A 20,305-nucleotide genomic window follows, 5' to 3' on the forward strand; every position below is an offset into this window, starting at 1 on the left:
CTCCCCTGTAGGTACGCTAGTGTCCTGCCCTAAAAACTGCCAGAAGAAAAATTACTGGCTGTCTGCGACTAACAAGAATATAATTATCAAAACCTACTGTGTGGTATTTCCCCTCCACACATTAAAAGAGAGGTGTCAGCACAAAGTGAAAAAGAAAATCAAGCAGGAAGATAACCCGGCAGTGATCTGGCAGAAAAACTCTCCTATGGACCAAGCGAATAACTCCCCCCAAGTTGAAGTGAAGAATGACCAACCTGCCAGCTGCCTGTTTGATATTTTTTTTCCCAATAAACCATACCAATCCAATCCAGTCTTGGGCTTTAAGAAACGATAGTTAATGCAATAAACGGAAGACATCAGACACTAAAGGAAAAGACAATTACACAGCCTTGGCTGAAGTGCATTATGTTTATTATGGCTGTCACTTGCCGCATCGTGTTAATGAATATTTGCAGTGTTTACATGTATATTTCCAAATTTAGGAAAAGGATACAGCTCTGTTTTGCAGTTGAAAAGCAGTTACAATACATTAACATAATTTCATGATCACTCACACTGCATTTGAAGGAACATTGACTTCTTCTCTGAGATCTAACTGATCTTCTTTGAGATCTACGTGAATTCCATATACATTATCACAATTTATTTACATCATTACACAAATTGAGGTTCACAAACATTTAAATCAGACAAAATTACATTTCTTGTATACGCCTACGATCCACAGCATATCTTGAACTACATTCCATCTGTAATTACTTTGCCTGCCTAGGCCAATACTACAAGCACACGAATGAAACCCCACCCGGTGCTTAACGGAAATAAAGATTGTGTTCAAAATGTTTTTGCTCGAAAAGTAGCGATTTTGCCAGTTTCGTATTTTCCCGGCCGTGGCTTACGCAGCCCTAAACGTACTATGTATGGACACATTTTGCATATTCTGTCGTACAGCCGTTAGGAGTAGTTGAGGTGGAACGACGTCACAAAAGAGAATATAAAGTGCAACATATTTTCGTCAAAGATGGGACACAGCACATTGATTTTTTTATGATCAGCGAGATATACATGATGAGCTTTGGACTAATTTTGCATCATTATTCAAAGTATCTGGAATATAATGCAGAACTATCAACACATCGTACAATTTAAGGGGGGCATGGAGAATAAATGATGCATACATTTACATGATTAGGAGTATTTCAAAGAGTTTTGGGTGTCTGTTTGTGTTACTGCCCCCCTTCTCTCGCTACTGATCTAAACCTAAAATATAGTTGCAAAACTGCATTCCAATTCGATTGCCCTGTCGAATAGTAATTGAAACTAAATGCATACATTGAAACAATGAACTGAATTGATTGATCACCAATACTGATTATGAATAAAAACGTCTGGACTAATTAATTACCCGGGTGACTGCAGTTACACTTAGGTATGTAGTAAGCATGGCCGGTAATTCTGATTTAAAAATGGCCACTCAATAGTACGCACTGTTTCAAACTGATTCTACAATACGTGGCCGAGCCAAATCAGTTAAAGGGGAGTGACCTGGGGATCGTTTCATGAAAGTTTTCAGCAATGACAAGTTGGCTTTCTCCGACAGTTACCATAGTAACGGTCAGAGGTATGTGCCTCACAGCCAATCAAAACCAAGGATTTCACTGAAATTGCCAGCACCGACAATTTAGTCAGTGCTGACAACTTTCATGAAACACCCCCAGAAGTAATATTCGCTTTAATAAAACATGGAAACAAAAGTTCTGCTTTGATATAATGTTAATGCATTTTAAGACATAAGATTTTTTTTTGTGGATTTTGTGTGAAACCTCTTTCATGTCTTTTGAGCATACAGGCCAATATATACATCATATCACATAGCACTCCATTTGATTCAGTTATACACAAGTGCTCGAGATTTAATTGAACTTCATTTATTGTACATTGTCAACAGGTCAATTCATGTTGGTATGGGTTCGCGTGCGCGGGCGTGTGTGTGGGTGGGTGTGAAAGTGCATGTATACATTAATTAGCTATTCTACGGGTCTTCATCGTTTTAAATTTAGATCAAGTGTGGCTATTGCTCCCTTATCTATGATGATTTTCAATCAATAAAATTCCCCCAAACTTTTTCGTCGGTATTCAGATTTACACAATGACATTTCTTCCTCCAGAATCCTTAGATTATCGCCTCTTGTGATTTCTTTTTTTCGATTTATCAACCACTGCGTACTCGGCTTCCACATCATGATGAATCTAGAAGAAAACATATAGAAAGTTTCGATAACAAATATTCTTTCAAGATAAACATGACACTGAAAATATATGAATTCTTTTATTGAAATATAGTTATTCGTGAAATTTGAAACATTATGTCCACTTACACCTTTAGGCAACACCTAGAGAAATTAGACATTATGGGTCACGATATGTATTTGAGATGTCAATAATTTGATGCATGGTTCAATACATATAAAATGATCCGAACATATATTATGCAGCTTATATAAAGATGAGGAGTGATAACGAAATCTTTGGGGATTTAATGCATGCAACATTTTATGATAATAACCGGTAAAATATTAGGAATTCAACAAATGAATTCAACATACAAATCACCTAATAACAAGACAACAAATATTTTTCTGAAAAAAAAAATCACGCACAGGTTCAACCATTATAATTTGCATATAAAAATTGTTAGGCATATCTGTCGTTCTTGTAAAACAATGCAAATTATCAAAATGCTCTAATATGATGAAACTTTAAAGGTCTGCCCAAAGTAGTTTGTAGTTTTCTGCGAATCAAATTATCATTGATCTTATGTGAGAATTACACGGTATAAAAATGAATATATTTATACATCATTCTCGCTTCCAAAGTTACAATAGCTTGCAATCTTGTGAACTCCATGTCATCTGTACCATATTGCAAAAAAGAACCATTGTTGCTGAGTAAAGTGAAAGCAAAGTAATCTGCTTTTGTTTATAAGTACTTTGCATGGAATGGGCGTTTGTTCTCATTATAGGTTCGATGAGTCCTATTCAGTGATGATCTATTAGGCCATCAATGGTATAATGGGTGGATGATTATATCATGTATGTTGTTTGTGTCTCAATGAGAGTTTATGCCCTGCACACTTTAACAGAAACAAAGAAGAATACTATCAAAACGTTTTGTTATTGATCTGAGTTTTGCCTTCAACATATTTAGATCACAGCTAAACAATTAAAAATGCCATTAACTTGTTGAAGATAAATTTTCCATACTATTTTAGAAAATGACAGTTGAAGTTATATATTTGTAATTTTATAGTAAACAAGGGCCGCGGAACTGGGAGGGAAGTCCCCAAATATTAAGTGTCGATGTACAGAAACCTGAAAATTCCAATCAAATTGTGATTGTACGCATGTTCAACTTCCCACCACACTCAAACACACACCCACCCTCACACTGAAATACACAAACACAATTTTAATCTTGTTCCGCCGCCACTGATAAAAGCAACGCAAGAAAGTATGGAAATAAGTAATGCTACCTTTTCGATTTCTGCGTGTGAAACCAACGACTGTGCTTTCTTCTCGTTTCCTGGTTTACTAACTACAGCATACTCAGCCTCAATAGATAGATAAATAAAACAATGATAATATTTCGTATTTCTTTCATATTATACACAAGGAAACAAAAGTCCATGCTTGCACCCCATGATCTAATACTGGCAGCTTTTGGGTGCAATATTACACCTCAAAGAGCATATTTATTATTTTTACAGTGCCGAGAAATGCCTATTTTAGCACGTTTCATCTTCGTTTAAAATGCATGGTGTAAAATTACTGCTACGATGTACATATCTGCTCATATCAAGATTGGAATGCTGCAGATAGCTCTCTTTATTATGTACAAAAGGCTTCTTAGTGTGCAGAGTTCCCATATAAGCTTCCAAGGCTGCATTCGAAGAACGTGGTGAAAAATACAAATTTTTTAGCATCGTATGAAGAAAGACAAAGTTAACTTACACGATGTAAACCTAAAGTCATAACCCTCCTATTTCATATACATTCAACATGAATGTATCATAACGAGCACATTTGTAAAGCTATTTTTTTCTTCAGTTTAGTAACCGTGGCTAATGGAATAAAAAAAAAGAATTTTAATTTACCAGGCCCGTGTGTGATTCCCGATAAACATGCGGTACGGTTGAACTGACTGTCAGAGAAGATGGATTAAGTAGGTCATAATCTGAGTCGTCATATTCTTCTTCAGTTCGCTGTAGAGAAATAAAAAAAATAACATCATTATCAGCCTTTATTATGAATTTTACTCTACTCAGTACATTCGATAATTTAGATGGTTTAACGGACGTAAACTCAAGCTTGGTTTAACAAAAGAAATTACGTCCATATTTTTTTTAGAAAATTGTATGTACGGTACCATGAAATGAGCCTTCGATCCATTATGATCAACAATCGAAATGAATATCTATTCCCAACATTGATTTGCATCACCTTCTTGGCGGGATGCCTTGAATCTTTCTCCTTTTTGTCGATATTCTGTCGACTGACCTGAGCATATTCCGCCTGTAATAACGACACAATGAAATAGTATAGACTAATAATGATGATAATATAATAATAATAGTCAGATGTTGTACAGCGCATAACACATCATGAATAACGTCTCTATGCGCTTCCAAAGGACTTGGATATTATTACCCTGGTTGTAGCTCAAGCAGCTTTTACGCGCTCGGCATTTCAGAGAATAAATTCCTGGCAGGTACCTATTCACCTCACCTCGGTTGAGTGCAGCACAATGTGGATTAATTTCTTGCTGAAGGAAACTACGCCGTGGTTGGGATTCGAACCCACGACCCTCTGTTTCAAAGTCAGAAGACTAATCCGCTGGGCCACAACGCTCAGCATCTACAGTTTACGTCTTAATGCCAATGGAAATTAATTCATGAAAATTGGGCATTTTAATGTATACTTTACACGTGGAATTTCACTAGAATTAGAAAAGCTTTTTTTCAAAATCAACCGAAATCAACAAGAAATGATGTCAATGCATTGAATCCAATGCGTCATATTACCGGGTTTAAAGTTCATACATCAATTAACTTCTAACAACAGGGATCACTAAAAAAATTAAACAAAAATTATGTCATATTTACCAAACCACTAGCTGTTTCTCTGTAAACATGAGGAACAGCCCAAGAGAATCCATGGTTTAACAAGTCGTAATCTAGTCCAGTATCTGGATCCTATATCAGAAACAAACAAATGCTATCATTATTTACGACTTAATTAACGTAAATAATCCCCTAATTGTTGTATAGTACTGTTCAGGTGAACCATGACCTTACAAACTGGAAGTGAAAGTACCAACCACAGGTTCCAAGGGCCTAATTATATACAACTGGAGGGCTAGAGATATTCGTTCGATCCAACCGGCCATTCGATTTTTTTTTTCAATTTGATATTGCTGATTGACAAAAGTGTATGAATTTAATTGAAAATCTAACACTTATTCCAGAAATGGTAACTACTGAACTTCCTTTGCAAGATATGGGAAGATATATCAATGACTTTGGAACTCTTTTCTGACTGGAGGAAGAAAATAGGGTTATTTTACTGTTTCAGTTGATAAATTTGATCCCATAACAGTATCTTCATAAATGGCGATTTATTTTTAAAATGATCTACCCTTCTCTGGTCAGATATGGAATGTCAGATATTTATCCTATCCAATGGTAGTATACATTCGACCCTCTAATTTCACGTTTATTTTTTATGAATTTTTCAAAAGTGCCTTTTTAATACACAAGTCTACCATGTCTATGGAGAATGTTTGACACCTAGTATAGGTCCCATGAGCCTAATTACAACAGGAAGGCTAGAGATATTCGTTCGACCCAACCCATTCGATTTTTTTTCAATTTGATATTGCTGATTGACAAAAGTGGTGGAATACAATTGAAAATCTAACACTATTTCCAGAAATAGAAACTACTAAACTTCCTTTGCCCGAATTGGGAAGATATATCAATGACTTTGGGGAATGTTTTCAACTCCCGAGGCCCGTTTCATATTAAGAGGTACAACTGTTGTAACTTTGCCATTATAGCAACTGCCACGGTAACAACGATTTTGATTGGCTGCTGAGCCCTGATGCCATGGCAATTGCCATAATGACAAAGTTACAACAGTCGTAACCCTTTATAAAACGAGCCCCAGATATCTAATCAAAGCACGATTGTATTTTCCTTTAGCATGTTTTATATCTCTAAAATGACACCGCCTCCTATGTACTTTTATTTACAAGGTTTTGTTAAGAATAACAAATACTATATCATAGAATGTGATGAAAATTCATCTAGCAACTATTTGTTAAATCATGTTAAGATATCATTAGCACATCGTGTGTCGAGTTGAACACATCGACATCTCGAGAGGTAATGGAGGAATATCACGTTATTTAAACAGGACATCACACATTAGAACTGTAAAACTATATCTTGTGAATTACCAAAGAAGAATGAATGTAAGGTGGATTTTTTTAACTTTCGTAGCTGTCAATTCATTACAGATTATGATGGATCGTTTTCTCAATGGCTTACGCTCATCCTCTCTTGTCATTAAAACGAATAAGCCTATTTCCCCTGGGGTTTCGTTATATTTTATGACATATTATGACTTTGAAAATTAATGTACACCACTATACAATCTTTAGTTATCATAAAATTGTGTTATTGTCGTTGTAGTTCTCATTGACTGATTTGCACTCAATTGCTGTTTATATTTGATCTGTATTTTTATCTGAATTTATTTGTGATGGAAATGAATTTCTAGAATAATGAATTTCTTGAATTTAATGAATCTTGACATCTATATAAGTAGTGGTTTTATAAGTTAAATGCATTTTTTCCCCCATCCCCAGTATAAAGCACACATTCAACATAGTGTGCTTAGAAATAACTGTAGTGAGCGCCTTATAAATGTTATGTATCATTACTATTATTATTATTATTGTCTCTATCACTATAATTATCTTAAATCAAAGTAGCCACAAACCCTTCTGTTCTGGCTTCCGCCTCCTCCCCCCAAACCTCTGACATCTTCCGATACTGGCACCAAGGGCCGCGTTGGAATATCAGGTGGGAGAGAAGGAACTGGTCTGTGTCGCCCAGTGGTTGTTAATGGTCGATCGGGTAATGTACGGTTGTCAACTGGCGTCAGGGGCAATGAACCTCGATTTCGTCGTGGTGTCGACTCTGGGGCATTTGCCGCGGATTCAGCTTTTTCAAAACGTCTGACTACGGAAAGACAGACGTGATTGCAAAAGATTAACGCAAATATGAATATTTACATGATTAGTACTTGAGATATTTGATAGGTATACCATGTATACATGACTGCGTTATAGGTCCTTAACAATACTGTGTACCGGAGCGCATGCAATAATATCAAAATAAACATACATGTTATATAGTCCTATAAATGTAAAGTAAAAGTATTAAAGAATAACTTGCTTGAGGAATGTTTTTAGTTAACATGTTTACAGCTTCAAATGTATTTGTTCACGTTTTACTAAGTCTTAATACGAAGAGCTTAATTCCAAAAGGAGCTAAATCCACCTTTGACCAACAATGATTTTTTTTTAGACAAGTATATGTATCTTAGTGGTGCGAATCAAATGCAGCATATCACATTTGAAAATAAAAATGGAAAGGTTGGTTAAAATTGATTACAAATTGAGTTTTGTTCCAAAAGGAGCTAAATCCACTAAACGGTTATTTCAAATTTGTTATTTTTCCTATTTTACATAAAGTTATGCATTCAATTTTCAGGTAAATGTTTTGGAAACAAGTTTACACCATCAGTGCAAAGTTAGCTGAAAATAACAGAATTTTACCATTTTTTAAAAATATTTTTAGACTTAGGTCCTTTTGGAATTAGATATCGAAAAGTTGCCGTCCTTAGAAGAGATGACAAAATATTATGTTTTTTTTTTTTTTGTAATTTTCAACAGATAAACATCAGAAAAGATGTGAAATGTATTTTGCTAGCCATATTATGTGTTTTTTGTGTTCAATTTCCAATATCAAACATGTTTGAATTGGCAAAAATTGAAATTTTACTAATTATAAAGATCAAAAATTAGATTAAAAATCAATAATGAAAGTTCGATTATTGAAATCATGATTTTAATAATATAAGATGATAGTAATATCATATATCTACAAATGAAATAGCAGTGGCTAAGGGAAAGAGATGAATTAAAAAAACCTTGATTTTACAGAAAAATACCAAAAGTGGATTGAGCTCCTTTCGGAACAAAACTAAGTGCAATGAGGCAAATACCTTGATTTGGAATGGAATATATACACAACAAAAAAAGTAAGTCCCCCCTAAATCAAATTGCTGTAACTTTTGAACGGAATTATTTTGAGATATGATATTTCGTAGGTGGTTTTTTACACTCATTGAACAACCTCTGGGGAAAAATGACATTGATCGGTTGAGTCATGCATGAGTAATTAAAGATTGAATTAAAAATGACAATTTTTGAAAGTCACAAGAGTCGTTTTTCAGATTGTGCAAATACAAAGCTGGGCAAAAGTTGTTTTTAGGTGAATTTTATGGTGTTAATGCTGTTTTACTATCCATTATTTAGCCACTCAACACACAATTTTGATATCGTATGTTCATGGTTGAGTGAGCACAATAATGCAGGGGCCGCGGGGGGGGGGTCACCCCCCACTTTTTTTCCAAAAGCATGTACAAAAATGTAAAAATGACCATACCATTGTAATTTTTTGCATGGTCAGCCCCCCCACTTTGAAAACCGTTCCGCGGCCCCTGTATAGTGACGTATCATCAAAGGGGTTTATGGTCCTCTACGACTTGTTAGATCATGTTAAAATTTGAAAATGTTGGTGGCTCCCCCCGATTATAGGCCCCTCCCTCATTTTAAAATTCTAGATCCACCACTGATTTGTCCATAAATTAAACTGATCATGAGAATTTGTAAGAAAAAATACATTTATGCAGTATAAAGAGTATTCATTCCTAAGTTTTCGAATGTGCTCGCTCAACCATGAAAATTTTAAAACTTCGGAAAGTGTGTGGTGATAGAAATGATGGATGATAAAAACAACAGCAATTAAAGTCTCATTTGAAACCGAATTTGCCCCCAATATTCACTTTATTACCATTTAAAATGGGTCTGTGACATTGAAAATACCCAAATTCCCACTTTGATGTGTGCTCACTCATCCATAAATAAACAAATCGATTTCATTTTTGCACAGAATTCTGCCCATAGGTTGATAAACATTACTGCAAAATGACATTTCTAAAGACAGCCTTAAAAAAAAGTTCCACCACATTGAATAGGGGGTTACTTATTCTTAAACATATGCACCCATAATGTACACAAGTCTATGAGAGAGGTCAACATTTTAACAAATATGAAATGAGGGTTTGTTTCATGGACGGTTTTTGTTACTTCTGCCAACAGTTATTTCATGAAACTTCGCACATGGCTTCAGTGTAACACTATCCAAAATGTGCGCACACCAAAATAACCATTTGATATGGCACAGAGTGTGGCCAGGACCTTGAAGTTTCTTCTCATTTGCATAATTTTCGAATATTGTGTGCTCACTGATGCATTAAACATCGGGATTTTCATAAAAATCAAATCAAATGAACCATGCAAGGAGGTTTGTGATAGATATCCATAGTTACAAATTGCATTTTTTCCAATAACATAAAAAAGAGCTTATCACATTCCACATGTTCATCCAAGCGTGAATGTTTAATTAAACGCCTTTGAACCATTGAAGCATGTTAATTGGTCATGAACATAACGAAAAAGTTGAGAAAATATCATTTTCAGTTACCAAAATGAAACAATACTTGCCTATGATATTTCAAAATAGTATCTTTTGTTTTCAATAAATGTTCATTGAACCGTGAAACAATGAATATTGTTGAAGATACTCTTCCCAAAAATAACTGTCATCATATTCTATCATTTTTATTGATAGAAATGCGTAAAAAATCCAATTATAGCAAATTTGGACTTGTGTTCATTCAACCGTGAAATTTAGCCAGAAAAGTTGTATCGTCTTGTAGAAAGTACCTTTTAAAAGCCTTCTGACTATTTTTCATGATGAGAATGTGGAATTAGTTCCAATAAAAATGGAATCAAAGTCATGATATTTGGCTTGTGACTTTTGAAAAGTGACATTTGTGCCTTCTGACGGTGCTCACTGAAGCATGACGTAAAATACGTCCATAACATTTACTCAGAGGGTAGCCTATAAAATTACCTACACGTTCATGTAAAAATATATTAAAAACTCGCATTGGTTTGGAAATTATTGATGTTTGTTTAAGGGGGGACTTACTTTTTTTGTTGTGTATGGATAAGATGGTAACGATTGTAAAGTTTTAAATAAAAAAATGTCGTAATCATTCTCTAATTTTTTTTAACTAGCATGTGTCAAATGTAACACTGACAGTGGTGTAACTACGGGGGAGGGGCACATGCCCCCCCCCCCCCATCGGCTGGCAAATCGGGGGAAAAGGAGAAAAAGAGGGAGAACGAAAAATATACGCAGAGGGAGAAGAATAAATTAATGTTTATTATTAGTGTTATGTTATATATATTATATAGCATAAAAAATATTTTTTGCATAATTTGTAAAAATTAAATTGCTTTTTACTGCCTATGTGTTTATCACTCATGGTGCTTGCTTTGGCTTAGATAAATACTCCTGTTCAAGGGGATAACATTGTACGAAAATATCCTGTTTTCAAGTCAATAAACACCAAATATATTTCCTCACAATTGGAGTTTTTATTATTGTATGTAATTACAAATGCGTATTTTTCATGAATACTTGCCCCATCATGAGTAATTGCCCCATTTTTAGGTCTGATAATAAGGAATTTCTAGTCCGAGTAAACGTTGGCATTAGTGAATTTTTGATACGTGTCTGCTCTTCATGAATTCATAAAAAACAGTTCTTAAAATGTCGCTTTTCCTGATTTGAATAGCCAAAACTTATAGCTCGCGCTTCGCGGTCGCATCATTTTGTTAGTGAAATACGAATTGTCTTGATAAATTCCTAGTAAAAAGCATCAGGATGCCTCTCTTCAGCTTAGAGTTTGAAACATTTCCAGCACCCAATATTTGATTAGTGAGATACGTATTATGTTCATTATTCCAATGAAAAAGTCCTTCATGTGTTTAGGTGTAGTTAAAAAAAAAATCAGCCAGCTCTTGGGGCTCGCATTACATAAACCATACGCCAAGATATTTATGCTCTTCATGAATTCCTACAAAAATAGTCTATCCAAATGTTTCTGTTTGGGGTCAATATAGACCTATATGTATGCTAAAATTTAAGGTCATGCTTCGCACCCGCACTGTTCGTTAGTGAGACAGGTACGTATCATGATTACCAAAATTTGCTTACATTTTCCCTTTTTAAGGTCTCGGTATCCATGATATCAGAAATTTTCAACTCGTGCTTCGCGCTCACGTTGTTTGATTAGTGAGATACATATCTGTTTAATATATCTGGCTATTTGAGCGCACCTCGCGCACCCACTAAGGACTCAACATTTTTTATGGTGCCCCGCCCCCATGCCGTGACCCACGGTACGCCACTAAACATTGATATTCAGAAAGAATATTAACAGCAAAATGACTTACCAATTCTTTTTCTATAACCAATGATACCACAAACGCCTGCAATGAAAAGCACGAAGCTCAAACATCCAACGATAATTACAGTGTGCACTGGATTCCAATCTTCAAATGAATTTGAAAGAAAAAAACCATCGTAAGAACATTGCAAAGATATTTTTGTATTCATATCCAATATTATTTGGGGGTTTAGGGAGAATGACACCAATAAGGAGTTTATTTTATTGCCTTATGATGATACTGAAATTTGCATATATACATTTTCCTGTTAGAATTTTTACATTTCATCGCTCGGTAGTCACTTTACCATGTTTACTAGTTATAAAACTGGTATGTCATTGCCATTGAGACCGCCACACTTCTCTAATAGCATACAGACATTACAGTTACATGTATATACCGAATAAGGGATAGCCAAAAGCATGGACGGAAATCCCAGGGATGCAGAGGGACGCCGCCCCCCCCCCCCCCCCGCCACACTTTTTGAAAGAGGGGTGGCACGATGTCAATGTTCCCCCTAATTTTTGTGGAAGGAATAAAACAGGAGGAGAAAGAAAGAAAAAGAAAGAGAAAAATAAGAGAAGGAAAAATAAGAGAGATTGAGGGAAAAAAGAATGACTAAAATAAAACAAAAATGCAGCTTTAATATAATATCAAGTTTTGAGGTCAATATGCAAAACATTTCTCGGAAATCGAGCATTCATTAGGCCCTACTATGTTTATTTACAAATTGACTTTTTTGAAAATTTTCTGTAAAATGTTTTATGGTCCGAATATCAACATTTTCAGCTCGCGCCGCCCGCAGGCAATATTTGATATGTTGAGAACCTAAACTCTTCGTGTATTCCATAAAGTTCTGAAATTATCGCTTTTCAGATCTGATTGTCCAAACGTCTCAGCATGGGCTGCTTGGTCGCATTTTGATTGGCGAGTTACGTAAGCCTACATTGATTTTAACACACCACTTGAAATTCCTCTTTCATGACAGTTTATCAAAATTTCGGCACGCGATTTGCATTCGCATTATTTTTGTTAAAAATGTATTCATCCATGAAACCTATTCATAATTACGAAAGTGCTTGTAATTTCCAGTTTTACGCTCTCATTAGGCTCATTAGATTAATATGTAAGATAATATAATTTTCATGAATTCCTAATATAAATCAAATTCCTAATCGATATTCCATTTTAATGTCGACAAATTTCACCTCGCGCTATAGAAAGATTGTGGAGTGGAAACATTTCCGTCTATGGCCAAAAGAGCACACCTTTCCTGCGAAAGGTATTTCATGAATGTACAAGTCTCATTAATATCAACGATTGTATAAATTTGTAGAAAATTCATAAATATGCAAAACTATAGTCGTAAGATTTATATAGTTTCAAAATCATCTTCAAACTCATAATAGAACATCGCAGTGTGTACAGCCCCCTTTAATACCCCGAAAGCCCTATAACGATGATGATGATGATAATAATGATGATGACGGTGGTAATGGTGATGATGATGGTCATGATGATAATGATAATATTAATAATGATTATAATAATAATATTAATAATAATGATAAGAATACTAATTATAATAATACTAATAATGATTAATATCATAATAATAATCATACCACTAATGATAATTATGTCAATGATATGATGCAAATATTTTTATAACGTTCCATATTTGCATTTTCCCCGATATAGCATTGCTGTCAATCAGGCTCTTTAGTGTTTTCTTGCCGGGTATCCGTTTCCCCCTCCTGAGTTGAGTGCAGCATATGAATATGTTACCGACCCTCGAATCTTGTGATCAATACAGCGGAGACACTATACTAAACAACGACACCTCTAATGTTGACAATATTATGCAGTTGTGCAGTTAAGTGGATTACTTCACTTAAAAAATCAATATGTATTTCATGTATATTGGATTCGTATGCATCATACAAAAATCAAATGCATACACCCATGTACACACCCAGTTCGGGCTCATGCAAATTTTCAAAATGTTTCTATTTAAGAGAGTGTAGTAAAAAATTACCTGTTTTTTCAGTGGTAGAGATTAAAGTTGTGTTTGATGTGGCATTCATCGCATAGCCTGTGAATTGAGTTTTGAAAATATTCAAAAAGCCATATTGATGAGTCTACATAATGTATAGTAAAGGGTCTTCTATTGACAAACGCTGATAAAGTAAAGAAATATTATTCACCCCGTAACTTTATCAAGTCTAAAAATTAGTTCGAACTTCATTAATTTTACATGCCTGTAATTTATTTTGTAGACGTCAATACGCACTAATCCTTTTAACCCTAAATTTTTAAGGTGTTGAGACACTAAGAGTTCCTTGAAATATTTCGAAAGGTTACAGGATAATAAGAAATAACACAATCGCAAATACATATATTATGACATGATGATATTACAACGATAAAGTTTAAAATGAAAAAATGTGATAAAAAATAAGAGACTCATAGTAGAAATAGCGACATTAGAAGGAGTAGTACAAATTCTTGTAAAATCATGTAAAAATATGGAAGAAATAAACAATGCAAAAAAAAAGTTGGTTAGTAATCAAAATTGTATTAATGGTGATTCTGATTCGGATAATATAACAGCCAGAAAATTCCACGTTGGTGTCAATATTCATATTCGTCATAGTGGAGGTGCCGTGGCCGAGTAGTCTACGGCGCCTGGCTATACATGGAAAGTCCGGGGTTCGATCCCCGGCCGCGGCACCTATGCCCGTGAGCAAGGCATTTAATCTACAATGCTCTTTTATCCTGCTTTCAAACAGATGAAAATGCTATGTGCATTACTGGTAACTAGGTGTGCACTTGTCAAAAATGAAAAGAATATTCATATTCATGAGGATGATGATCTATTATTTATAAATCAATAACGATCAATATAATTATGATTTTAATGACGATGATTTTCATATTAATAATGACATAATAATAATAATAATAATAGTAATAATAATAATAATAATAATAATAATAATCCGCATTTATATAGCGCTTAATACATCGGAACGACGTCTCTTAGCGCTTTACAGACAAATTATTACCCCGGTCATCGGATCCTTGCATGCCCGCATACAATGTATGCACCTTCTCCATTCCCTGGGGAGCATTCCAACAAGAGTTCCAAGACTCAATTGCTAGGCATACTACATATAGGCTTTCACATCCTACCGGGTACCCATTTAACACCTGGGTAGAGAGTGGCAAAGTTTGGATTAACGCCTTGCAAAAGGACGCTAGGCCATAGTTGGATTCAAACACACGACCCTCTGATTACAAGGCGAGAGTCAGAACCGCTACGCTACGCTTCCGTCGTTGTGTAGATTATGATACATATAATTATGATACATATAATTTTTAATTTCTTATAATGATCATGAACATTTGAGTTTTTGAAATTTGCAAAACCTAACTAAAAATAAATATTATAGGTCAATCTTTTAACGAGCAATTGCTAAGTGATAATAAAAAAAACATTCATAATCAAGAATATTAACCTTTCGACTGTCCATAGTTAGCTGTGTTTGAATGACTATAGTAGAGGCTCGTCAAAGGACTGTTTCCGACAGTTGTGGGTTCTAAATTACGTAATACAAAACACACGTTGACATGAAAATACATTCAACACCAGACGAAAATGTAATATGTAAATGAAATACAAGTCATGTAAAAACTAAAAATGTGATGATAATAATGAAAACATAAATTATAAATGTGTTAAAGGATAATTTCCACTATGACGATTGTGAAGTGGAAAAACATGAATGAATGAATGAACGAATGAATGAATTCATGGTTATATATAACCCTATTGCGCGTCACCGTATAAATTTACTTAATAAAAATCCGTAATAGTTTTCTCTTTTACTATAATGTGATTTTGAATCATAAACTACAATATTTCGTTAATATTAAGTTTCGACTGTATCAAATTATACACGAATCGAAGTAAATGTTAAAAAAGGGGGTTGAATTTAAAACTATAAGGATGACCCTAGTCCGTGTTTCGTCCTTCACCAAATATCTTTGGTTGATTGAATATACCTGTAATATAAAACAAATATAATTCTCACTCCCATCTGCATTGAGCAATGCACAAATTCATTTAAATGATATAGCAATATTTGAGGGTTATTTAATGGGAAATAGTTTTAACTCCTTATTATAATTGTGTCAAGATAAAAATATGTACACGAACTCACCATGCGCACCTTTCTTTTTTATGATAACGGATGCATTGATTTGGCTGGAATTTTTGACGATACAAACGAGCTCTATTTCACCGTCATCGTCATCCATATAAGTTGGTGAGAAGTCTATAGTTAGTGTTGGCAAAGTAAGTCTAGTATCATTTGAGTCATTAAGAAACGTTGACGATTGAAGGATATCCTTCAACATGTTCATGCCCTTTAGGATCTTCCACTCCAGGTCCACAGGTGGTTTCACTGACGTATTGGTCTTACAGACTAACGTCTTGTTTCCCCCTTCTTTTACAACGATTGATCCTCCTTTAGGAATGACTTTACCATACCGGTTATCTTCGACCAACGTCAACCCTTTTGCTGGAACTAGTACACGGTAAAAATGAATTGATAGAGAGGGGGAAATAGAGACCAGTAAAATGCTGACCCGTTTTGATATTGACTTATGAACATCATTGATGTCAAATTCTGCTTCTGATTATTATCTTGTGAAATTCACAAAATTACTTTGGAATTTGACTTCTTCAGAGACTCATTGCAAGGTCATATACGAGTGGGCACATAGTAGACAAAATCGTTTAAAATCTCTCTTACCCCTTCCCATTCCCCAATTAGGTGAATGCATACAAGTATAAGATAGTCAAATTCTAAAGTATTTTGCTATTTTCCCCCGAAATAATAGTCAGAAATATTAACGTTCGTTCCAGCGAGAATGCTGATGGAAAATTATCACGTAAAGCCAAACATAAAACCTAACCTTCAAGACTAAATAAACAATAATAATTATCTTAGCATAGTTCTCAATCAAAAGCTATAATAAAATCATATTTCTCTAACCCAATGCCCTCCGACATATCATAACCAGAGCAAATTCGTGTCACCATCTGAACAGTACAAATACATGTATTATTTTTACAAATACTCTCAAAGTATAGTTTCTCTTAAATGTTAGTTTAAAAAATAATTTGAGCATTACTCTCTAATTTATCAAATGGATTTTAATTCTTGAACATAACATGATTTGGTTTTATTAAAATTGATCAAACGAAAATAGTAAATAAATTTTGAAAGAAGGAATTTAGGAGTCAGGGAATACACTTTGCAAATTTAGATTTAACCTCGGATTAATGTTATCAGCAAAAGGAACACGAAAACCTACTTCAAGGGATAGCTTTTATCTTGGATGAATAACATCAATTTCATCGTTTCATTCAACTTTGTGCATTATGTTTTGGTAACTTTTTAATTTAAACAATGGAATGAACAAGGATGACATTGTGAAAAGTGAAAAAATGTCAAAGATTTTTTTTTTAAAGGAATTAGATCCATTTCAGTTTATGAAATGAACAAGAATACCATTTAATAATGGTAATAAGTACAAACGCCTTTGCCCCAGATTATTACTACTGTGTCCACCTCTACTTCATCAAGGATTTATAAATTATATCTGGAAAATGTGGCGAATGTATTAAATATTTTGATGCTATTTTGTTAATCGTATAAAAAGTGATTTTACCATTAACAGTCAACTTGAAATCACACGTTTCCTTATCGTTATCACTTGTCCAATCGAATAAGTATTCACCTTCATGAATCAACGAAACGTTCCGTATTGTTAAATTAGTGGAGGTTAATACCGAAATATTTTTTTCACAGTCAACCGTTATTGAACTGCAGCTGAAAAATATTGAGCCATCGCTTCGCTTCAACTTTATACCAAGATCGCCAGTTGTGTCGTTTGGGAGGCAGTGTAGACTGACGTTCTTTCCAGCTTGTACTGTTATATTTACAGCTTGGTCTCCACCTTTAAAATACAAACATTTTAATGTTTTACGTATAACCAAATCATTTACTATCATTTGAAGCACTTATTACTGACCTACATGCATTAATATGGATCTTGTATCACTGTGGTATCAATATACTCAAAACTTAAAACAATAATGAAATGGGGAAAATTGTTTTAAAGGTTCTCTCAATTATTTATCACTTAAATAGTACACATATATTATTGTTGATATTTACTAATAGTAATTTTAAATGCATGAATATCTGCAATGTTGCAATAACGAATGTCTTTGTCACAACCGGTGTTGTGAATGCAACACCGGAGGTCACTGATATGGATTTGAAGTTTTTTTAACAAAGTAACTTTGTTCAAATTAATGCTTTTAACTGTACTCCTTACGGTGTTGCAACACAAAATTGAGAACGAGTATGATAATCACCCTTTCTTTGATCATGTTTCTGTAACTGTTCTCAGTTTTAAGAAAAGGGTATATTAATATGACCACAATTAAGTAGCCTGACATGAGGACGATCGAGGTTATGAATACAAAACATAGTCTAGATTTCAACTTAGACTTCTATTGATATTAAACATAAATGAAATCAGAGATAAGACTTGCTGAGTCTAGTCACAATTGATTGTATAATTACCCATATTCTACAGACCTAATAATTTTTTTTTTTTTTTTTTTTTTTTTTGGGGGGGGGGGGTCAAATTGCATAGCGTCATAACTACTAAGGAACAACGAGAGATATGCTTACCTAAAACGTAACTTATAGATCCAATTATGAAGAAAGATAACTTCCACATGATTAGTTAGGTTTGTTTCCAGTTTAAATGGATCAAATAATCGTGTAACAAAAGGAAGCGGTAATACATGTAGGTTGCAAAATAAATACTTGTCGTATTATGACAGTTCTGATCGGCAGAATACGACATATTGTTTGGTGTTGGCGCCCTTTACCTAAAATACCAACATGTTATTATAATCTACAAATTAAACCATGTCATTAATTTCAAAGTATAATCAATAAAATATGATATAGCCAAAATATTTATTGAATGCCATTTCTCAAAGGAAACAAAGCCCAATTTCGAGGTTTTTTTTTTTTTTTTAAATACAGTATGTTGTGTCAAAATAATGTTTGGGCAGCTATCCAGCACAAAAGGTGAAAAAAGAAAAGATAAAAATCATCCCCACAGCCGTTACGGATTATGCACATTGCTAATTTCCCAATGCCTCTTTTTAATGCAACGTAAAAGGATAAGTATGGAAAATCAGGTCAAATGTAATTAAAATACCCCGATAAAGTACCCTATCCAAGCTATTTCACTAAACCCATAATGTGAAACACCCGAAAATCGCATTCACAATATATATAATTGAAAAGGGAGAAGACTACTCAATACCATTCTTCGACGTTATTGTCACATGTGAACCAAGCAACCTCCTCTCACACGAGGTCTCCTACGATCCAACCAAGACAAGCAACGCCACTTTCAGTCATTCCATCGCCCTTTTGTCAACCTGTTTATCCCCAGAACATTGGTCAAGAGGGCACCATTAATGATGACAACCATCATATAGGAGGGCTTGAACAACTCAAGTCTAATCTCATAACCCTTAACGTTTATTCCCGCACAAGATCAAGACCAAATCTACTCCACCCCGCAGCAAGGATCCAGCCAATAAGTTCTACCCTGTTCAGGCCCTACATCCCACAAAGTTCAGCTTATTTTCAAGTCAGTGAAAATTGAAGTGGGACGCATATCTTCCAACGCCCTATAATGATACGCCTCGAAGAAATTTTGTCAGCCAAAAATGAAATAACAATTTTGAGTGGTTAAAAGCAGAATAGTACATCAATACTGCCAAATTTAAATTGCCAAAGCTTATAGTTGACTTGTTCAGAGCTTGAACGCTGCTTTTCTTTGTACAAATGTCCCACTTGGCACAGTTCCTTAAGTCAAAAGAGAAAGATTCATCTAAAGAGACACGCTGTATATTTGCAAATAAGCAAGTAAATTTGCATATTATGTCGATATAGTAAAAACAAGTATTTAGGAATGAATATTACCCCGAATCGCTCTAAATTGAAAACATATACTTTGGGTAAGAAAAGCAAGAAAATTGTCATACAATTATTGGGATATCCTTGTTTACTATTACCTAATTTACATGAATTATGACAATTATAATATAAAAAAGAGTACTTTTTGTTGCGATACTGCAACAAATAACAATCAAAAATTAAGATTTAAAATTTAAACTTGGTTTCCTTTTTTTATTACAGGAAATAAATCATGTAATTAAACAAAATAAAACCAAACAATGATCTTACATCAATCTCTTGAGGTGACAGATGTGAAATATATCTGAGTAATAATCCAAGTTGTTTGGCGAAGATTCCGTAAATTAAAGTTCACAATGATGGCGATGATGAAACTGATGTTGAAGTACGATGAATAAGATGAGTCACTGTAACGAGTTGAAATGTCCTTGAAGACGATGTTGATGGTGATAAACAGTCAATTTCAGCAATCCATGGGTTGAAAAGCGTTCATTAAACAGGTTGAT

At 34.3% G+C, this 20,305-nt stretch overlaps 1 protein-coding gene across 5 annotated transcripts; it reads right to left on the minus strand.

The window, feature by feature from the left end:
• Positions 1 to 391: 391 nt before the first annotated feature.
• LOC135154845 (uncharacterized) lies at positions 392 to 18,638 on the minus strand. Of its 5 annotated transcripts, none has more exons than XM_064103041.1 (12): positions 18,489 to 18,635; positions 17,524 to 17,742; positions 15,939 to 16,304; positions 15,234 to 15,314; positions 13,751 to 13,807; positions 11,719 to 11,817; positions 7,062 to 7,303; positions 5,162 to 5,251; positions 4,500 to 4,571; positions 4,154 to 4,261; positions 3,533 to 3,610; positions 392 to 2,250 (listed from the first exon to the last, which is right to left on the minus strand). In XM_064103041.1, the coding sequence occupies exons 1-12, from the start codon at positions 18,535 to 18,537 to the stop codon at positions 2,179 to 2,181; spliced, it is 1,533 nt and encodes a 510-aa protein (XP_063959111.1). In that variant the 5' UTR covers positions 18,538 to 18,635; the 3' UTR covers positions 392 to 2,178. The 5 variants fall into 5 exon arrangements, with proteins under 5 accessions (XP_063959111.1, XP_063959110.1, XP_063959112.1 ...); XM_064103040.1 differs by having other exon boundaries at positions 17,455 to 17,742; positions 18,489 to 18,608; XM_064103042.1 differs by lacking the exon at positions 4,500 to 4,571 and having other exon boundaries at positions 18,489 to 18,578.
• Positions 18,639 to 20,305: the final 1,667 nt, after the last annotated feature.

Source organism: Lytechinus pictus, chromosome 8, assembly GCF_037042905.1.
Source record: "Lytechinus pictus isolate F3 Inbred chromosome 8, Lp3.0, whole genome shotgun sequence".
In the NCBI taxonomy this organism is placed as follows: Eukaryota; Metazoa; Echinodermata; class Echinoidea; order Temnopleuroida; family Toxopneustidae; genus Lytechinus; species Lytechinus pictus.